General features: G+C 41.3%; 1 protein-coding gene across 5 annotated transcripts in view; it reads left to right on the top strand.

Moving 5' to 3' along the window:
* The window catches only part of RBM6 (RNA binding motif protein 6), a 100594-nt gene that overhangs the window by 76938 nt on the left and 15715 nt on the right, over positions 1-7941 (top strand). For 4 of the 5 annotated variants that reach the window (XM_011364724.2, XM_011364722.2, XM_023533355.1 and 1 more), the window contains one exon: positions 4763-4837. In XM_011364724.2, the coding sequence (XP_011363026.1) occupies positions 4772-4837 (66 nt within the window). In that variant the 5' untranslated portion in view covers positions 4763-4771. Of the gene's footprint in view, positions 1-3662; positions 3827-4762; positions 4838-7941 lie in introns of all 5 variants that reach the window. The other variant, XM_023533354.1, reaches the window with a different exon arrangement.

Genomic DNA, 7941 nt, shown 5'->3' with positions numbered 1-7941 from the left:
TGGACAAGAAAAGATATCTCAAGATAAGTGGCAGCCAAGAAGGTGGTGTCTTCTTGCCCATCTACCTTAAGTTGGACCCTGGTTTGGGATCTGTTTCCAGTGCAGGTCCTGTCAGGGCCTCATCTCCTGGATGCTCAGAGGGCAACTCAGATCCTGTCGGGCGAAAGGACAAAGCTACAGAGTTGTCACAGAGCATTCTATGCTTCCCTCAGGACTTCTGGCCTGTATTCCCTCCCTCCCCCTCCTCCTTTCCTCTTCCCGTCTCATTTTGTATTTGGCCTTTGGGAATGCTGAGTTTTACAAAATATTGGACTAAAGCAGATCCTTGCCCCAGAAAGAATGAACCTGGTTGCCTTGCAGAACACTTCTATAAAAACTACCCTTTTATGCGAAGAGGAATGACACACATATGTTTTAAACCTGTTATTTTGTTCCTCTTGTTTTATTCTTTCTGCAGGTCCATTTGATTGTCATGCTTTTTGAAACTCCTGATAGCAGCTACTTATTAGCAGCCTTCTTTGTCTTAGGCACAAGTAGTTGTAGGTGCTTTAAGAACATAAAGACCCCGTTGAGCAGGCTAGTTTGGGGGTCGGCAGGGTCTTTATGGTAGTCTCTCTAAAAACTCTCTATAGGTCCGTTGCTTATGAATCTCTTTAGACTTTACCTTGTGCCTCTTTTTATCAGAAGCCACCTCTTTGGTGTAGCAAGTATTATGAGTTGGCCGGCTCCCTGGAAATTTAAAAACAAAAAAGAAGCAATATGGTAAAAAGAAAACTCAGCTTTGTACGTTGCTAACTAGCTCTGTGATCTTTGGCAGGCTGCTCCATGTATCTCAGCCATACTTTCCCTCGTGGAAATAGGTTTTATATATGCCCTACTTGTGAAGATGGAGCGAGATGACATTTATGAAGAATGCCTTTGTATAAACGGTAATTGCTTTGTGAATAAAGATTGCTATCTCTGATAAACAGTACCAGTTCTCAGCCACCAGTAACCTGATTCTCCCATCCTGTGTTTGGAAGAAGCACAAATCTACGAAGAGAGATTGCTGAGTTTTCAGTGTGAGTTGTATTCACAAGGCTCACATACTTTTTCCCTGCCTTTTGATCCTGTCTGCCTCTCCATGCTTTAATGAGATGATCTTTGATGTCACACAGCAACCATATTCTCAGTACAGAGTTTAACTGTGACTGTGCCTGTGTTGGAGGTCTTCGACAAAGATGCGGAGCTCCTGGCCACAAATGTTCCATTTTTCCCTGTCTGTTTGCCTCGCACCTCCCCAGCACCTTAAGAATCCTTGGGCTTGATTATGAGCCAGCTGGAGCGTAGTGTAGAGTTTTAATTTTCTGACCCAAGTCCTTCTCACAGATTGACAGTCACAAAATGGAGTTATGAAGTCTCCAAGAGCAGCAGCTAAAAAGAGAAATGGAAATGTGGGTGTTGAATTCAGCAGCCCTGAGATGCAGAGTGTGCTCCCCTGCAGTGTCTCATGTGGAGAAGAAGGACTTGCTTTACTGTCAGGAGGGCGAGTGTCTCTAGCTTTTTGCAGTTTGACTTTCAGACCCTTTGGGATGTGCTTAGGAACACTTGTATATGACTGTCAGGCAGGGGCTTTGGCTTGGGAGGATTTTAGCACATTTTAACCTCCTCTAAACCTAATCTAACACTACTGAGAAAGACTATACCTTTGGTTTTCCTTTGAAATATCTGGTGCCTTTTTAGGAGCCAGACCTGGTTATCAGACATGTGGTCTTCATGGTACCTTTGCTTTGAGAGCTTAATAAATGACCCAATAAGTCAATCAATGAATGAAAATTCTAATATGCAAAGATGGTAGATAATAGACAATTAAAAATGGACAACCAAAAAGTGGTGAAAACATCCTACCCATTTATTACCCCACAGGTTGCTTCCCTAGGAGGTATTGGCAGATTTTTGCTCTATGAAATCTGAAGAAAGGACATCGCAGGGATAGGGAGGGATATAGTGTACGTCACACCTGCACTTGGTGTGTCTGGGCTGCCTATGTTTGATAACAGCTGGGGAATGAAATCATAGATGAACCTGGTTATTTCCATTCAAGTTGTTCTTGTGTCTTTGTTCTTATTAAAACAACAGTGATGTTAAAACCATTTCGTATTCTTTAGCAGTGGTCTCTGGCAGCCTTATGTTGAGCTATGTGCAGATCAGAAAGAAAGGGCCGCCTTAGTTCTAAGGGATAAGAAATCATCACCTTTGTAATACATGAGGCAGAGGTAATCTTCTCAAAGTTGATAGACCAATGAGTACTTCCGGCAGGGGGATTTTATTTTCCTACCCTCAGAGAAAGTCATCTACAGCTCCTGAAACTGTGTATTTGTTACCTGGGAAGTATAAAGTGCTCCTTGCCTTATAAATTCCTGCATCTACTAATGCCTCCAAGTGGTGAAATCAAAATTTGCAGTTGACTGTAACTCCCAGTAGTGCCTTGTTCCGATGGCACTGTTCACTGTTCTAGTGGCAACCCACACATTTTATGGGCTGGGTGTACGACGTACTCTGTGACAGCAGTACTCCCTCCAGAGCCACTGTGCGCTATGCACGCCTGTCTTCTGGGGACAGGTGGATCCATTCAGTCTTTGTTCATAAGCACTTACTAAGTGCCTTTTCTGTGCCAGGTACTATGTGTGCTTGGTACCGATAATAAAAAGCCAGCAAGATTTAGCCCGGATGCCAAAATTTGGCCCAGCCATTGACAGCTAATGCTAAGTGCTGTCATAAAGATGCAGGTTCTGATGCGCAGCGACCATTCCCTCTGAAAGCATGGGCTTTCGTTCAGTAGGGTGAAATGAGTTGTGAAATATCACTACCCGACGAGCAAGGGGATGAAGTGAGTGACTGTTTGACCCTGTCTAGTCTCCGCTGCTGGTGCTGGTCCGTGTCTGGCACTTAGGTCTTGAAATACATTTATTGAGCCTTCACTATATGCCATGCTAAACTCTTACATGTGTTAATTTACTTAATCATCATAACCACCTTATGAAGTAGGTACTGTCATCCCTACTTTACAAGTGAGGAAACTGAAGTGCAAAGAAGTTAGAGACCTCACTGAAAGTCCTGGAGTGGAGGCAGGATTCGCATTTAGGGACCGTGACCCAGAGTCCATGTTTCTAAATGATGTGGTATACTGCCTCTGGGTGGAAGGACACCATCTCGAGGGTAGAAACTTAGCAGCAGCAATTCTCCTGACCTTCCCTACCTGCCAGAGCTTTGCTCTTTCTGGATTAGCTCCTCTCCCGAATACTGAGCAGGAGGTAGCGGATGTGGCAGGAGGTCCCTGCTCTATGGCCCCAGCTCTGAACCTAGCTCTGCCTTTCACCAGCTGGGTGACCTTGCTTCTCTGACATGTTTCCTCATCTGTAAAGTAGAGATAATGTTACTTCATGGGATCACTTGGGGGATTAAATACAATAACACCCTTAACAGTTTCTGGCTCTGAGTAAGCACCTAATAAATGTTAGCAAAATTTTATTATCGTCCTCTAGCCTTGGGAACAAGCCAGGAGATGATTTCTCAGAAACCAGATTCTAGGACCTAGGTAGGCAGGCAGTTTTCCTTTGGTTTTGACAAGACAATAATTTTATTCTATGTATTTCTCTTGACTCTTTTGGTGTGAAAAGCAGAGAGGTAAAGCATTATTTGACAGATGTATGGATTCAAGCAAGAAACTGAGGTCCAATTGCAAAGAAATGCCTTGTATAACTCAGAGCCCTGTCTGAGGAGACACAGAGGACCCTAGAGGGCGGAGCATGAACAGCGCAGGGGCTAGTTCCAGAGTCGCATCTCGGTTAGTTCACTTACAAGTGTGGGGAGGGTCCCTTGTCAGTAGGCAGAGATATTTTTTCCTCTGCTTTAACGCGAATCTGCTGGCTAGTGTTTATTAAACAAAACTAATTTTTGCTTCATGTGAAATCTGTGACTTGTCCAAAATGCAGAGGCAAAGGAGTTCTGTAACTGCAGGCCTGTCGAGCCCCTTTCCCCACCTGTTCCTGTGCCGGACTTTCCCGAAGTGCTTATTTGCCAATCACTGATTCTCAGATCTCATGGCCAGCGCGCTCTGTAGGCTCCGAGCCAGAGTGATGCTGCTGCCACCGCCACCACCACTGCTGCCACCGCCAGCCATTCAGTTTCCTGAGATAAACATGTGACCCGCTGTGAAGCTTTCACCTTCCTTCTTCCTTCCTGTCTTCAGTGTTGTACCTCTTTATCCTGGTGCTTTTGCCATGCAGCCAGTGTTCCAAAGAAAGTTTTCAGGCACCAAAGTTAAGAGCCCTTACTACCCCTCCAAGGAGATTTGAGTTAGCCATGGAGAAGAAGATTAGAATCGAAAGGGCTCCTGCGCCTCTGTGCTGCAGAAGGAAGAGTTTGCTCCTGGGTAGTATACTAGCTCCTGACCCAGGCGGAGACTTTCTGGGGCTCATACGAGAGTACACCACATGACCTCTGGACGAATAGACTGGGCCTAACCTGCCCAAGGACAGCCCCCCAACCCGCAGGAGCCAAGGCCGAAGACTGATTTCACCTTCTCCCTTTCCCTAAGCTTGAGCTTGCTCTCCCACACTGCCCCGAGTCTGTGGCTTAAAACAGCCATTTCCTTTTGCTGATGAATAAGCTCACTCTTTGTAAAATGTTTCAGCTTGGGGACTGGAAAGGCTCTCTGTGCCTTCCTGTCTCTCCATGTCTCTGAGGATCGATGTTGATGGCCCTGTCTTTGTCTTCACAGGGAACTCTAATGATCCATGACAAAGAGGTCACCCTCGCGTATGTACCGAGCCCGGATTTTTGGTACTGTAAACGGGTAAGTGCCAAGAATTCCTTTCCTTAGAAATAAGGATCTGACATCACAGCTCATGGTATGTGCATTGCCAAGGGCAAAGCTCTTCTTCCTTGGTTCACTTCAGATGAACTGGAGGTCAGGGCAAGGCCATCCATAGTTCCTACTTCCCAGCTGCTGGCTGTGGCCTTAGAGGGTTCTGGGCCTGCAGTTGGAAATACTTTTCCAAGGATATATGTCACACTTTCTGTCGATTATGAACTGAAAGAATAACAGTCCCTCAACAATCCTCAGGGTGATTACAGCCAAATTAGTGTTTGGAAAGGTGCATTTAGAGAGGCTGATTCTATGTACATTTTTGGATACCCAGAGGTTTCCAAGGATACAGAACTTTAGGTACCATGGCAGTTTACCCCTGCTAAACTTCACATATTCTTGTGGAATGGCATATTAGCAGACTTTAGGCTATACTCATTAGAAGTCCAATTTGAGCATGAAATTGAGCATGAAAATATATGAAAATGAGCATGAAAATATAATTTGTCATTTTTCATTGCTACTACTTAGTTTCAAAAATAATTATGAAAGATTTATGAAGTTTCTGACCCATGATTCATTAAAAGTATTGTAAAACTTAATAAAAATCAGTAAAACTTTAGCTTGGTATTTTATTAATCTCAATGAAATACAATTTGGATAACTGTGGTTGTCATTAACCAAAGCACTCATATTTCATGGATAGACTACCTTAAGATGTCAATTTAGGAAAGCGTTTAACTTTTTTAAAAATTGTGATAAAATACACATAACATCAAATTTGCCATTTTATTCATTTAAAGTCATATAACTCAGTGGCATGCACAATGTTGTACAACCTTCCCTCTACACTATCTAGTTCTAGAACTTTCGTATCACCCCAAAAGGAAACCTTGTGTCTACTCAAGTTAAGCAGTCACTCCCCATTCCCCTTTTCCTTAGTCCCTGAAACCACTAGTCTGCTTTCTATCTCCGGATTTGCCCATTCTGGACATTTTATATAAGTGGAATCATACAGTATGTGAATTTAATGTCTGCCTTCTTTCACTTAGCATGTTTTCAAGGTTCATCCGTGTTGTAGCCCATATCAATACTTCACATTTATGGCTCAGTAATATTATATGGCTATACCACATGTTGTTTATTTATCTTTCATCAGTTGATGGACCTTTGAGTTGTTTCCACTTCTTAGCTATTGTTAATAAGACTGCTATGAATATTCGTGTCTAATTTTTGTTTGGATATCTCTTTTCAGTTTATTTGGGTATATATCCAGGAGTGAAATTTTTGTATCATGGTACTTTGTTTTAACTCTGAGGAACCACCAAACTGTTTTTGCACAGATAGTGGCTGCGCCGTGTTACATTTCCACCAGCAATGTATCAGGGTTCCAATTTCTCTATGTCTTTGCCAACATTTGTTTCCTTTTTTTTTTTTTTTTTTGTAATAGCCATTCTCGTGGGTGTGAAATAGTATCTCATTGTGATTTTGATTTGCATTTTCCTGATGACTGGCGACACTGAGCATCCTTCCAAGCATTTGTTGCCTCTTATATATATCTTTGGAGAAATGTTAATTCAAGTCCTTTGCCCATTTTTAATTGGGTTGTTTGTCTTTTTGTTGTTAAATTGTAGGAGTTCTTTATATACTCTGGATATTAATCCCTTATCAGATACATGATTTGCAGATATTCTCTTCCATGGTGTGGGTTGTCTTTCAATTTTTTGATAGTGTCCTTTGGTATGCAAAAGTTTTAATTTCGATAACGTCCAGTTTATTTTCTTCTTTTGTTGCTTGTCCTTTGGTGTCATGAAATCATTGCCAAATCCAAAGTCATGAAGATTTACCATTCCGTTTCCTTTTAAGAATTTTATAGTTTTGGATTTTATATTTAGATCTTTGATCTATTTTGAGTTAATTTTTGTTCATGATGTGAGGTCCAACTTCAGTCATTCTGTGGCATGTCGATATTCAGTTGTCTCCGCACCATTTGTTGACTTACGTATTCTTTCCCCATTGAATGGTTTTGGCATCCTTGTGGAAAAACAATTGACCATAGATCTAAAGGTTCATTTCTATAGATTCAAAATTATACTGTCGATCTATATCTTTATGCTTATGCCAGTACTACCCTGTTTTGATTACTGTAGCTTTATAGTAAGTTTTAAAATTGGGAAGAGTGAGTCCTGCAAAAGTTTGTTCTTTTTCAAAATTGTTTTGGCCATTCAGAGTTTCTTGCAATTCTGTATAAATCTTAAGATCACCTTTTCCATTTCTGCAAGAAAAAGACCATTAGAATTTTGGTAACATATAACATTTTAATAGTGTTTGCCTCTATGTCTTAGGATTCTGGGTGATCCCCCCTCCTTTATATTTTCAATATCAACTATCATGCACTCTATTGTTTCTTTTTTAATTGGAAATGGAGGGCACTAGCATTAAAGAGAAAATTTTGACTCTTTTTTTATGTTAACTGGCATAAAACAAGTCTTGATATCTGATGTCCGAATTATATAGCTATTACCAAGGCTATTGCTTAAAAGAACAGAATAGCTTGGTTACATTGTCCCTTAAAATAACAGGCCCCTTGCTTAGCTAGCTATCTCAGAGGTACTTTTAATTTCTGCACTTTTTTTGGAAAGGTTGAGGTGCCAGCTCTTCGTATGCAATCTTTAGCCTTATATGGCATGCACTGACTTTTTAAAAATATTTATAGCAGGATTATTTACAATAGCCAAAAGCTGGAAACATCCCACGTGTCCATCATCTGATGATTGGATAAACAAGATGTGGCATAGCCATATAGTGGAATGCTATTTGGCGATAAAAAGAAATAAAGTACTAACACATGCTGCAACGTGGATGAACCTTGAAAAAACTATGCCAGGCACAAAAGATAGTATATTGCACAATTCCATGAGACTGGGGGTGATAATGGGAAATGAGTCTACTAGGTTTCTTTTTGGATGATGAAAATGTTGTAAAGTTAGATTGTGATGATGGCTGCACCATACCATATAGTAAAATCATTTAATTGGACACTAAAAACAGGCGAATTTTATGGTATTTAAATTGCACCTACTGAAGTTAGG

Source organism: Pteropus vampyrus, unplaced genomic scaffold (genome assembly GCF_000151845.1).
Source record: "Pteropus vampyrus isolate Shadow unplaced genomic scaffold, Pvam_2.0 Scaffold100, whole genome shotgun sequence".
NCBI classification, from domain to species: Eukaryota; Metazoa; Chordata; class Mammalia; order Chiroptera; family Pteropodidae; genus Pteropus; species Pteropus vampyrus.
Note: the sequence above shows the minus strand (reverse complement) of the source record. Positions and strands in the feature narration are given on the sequence as shown.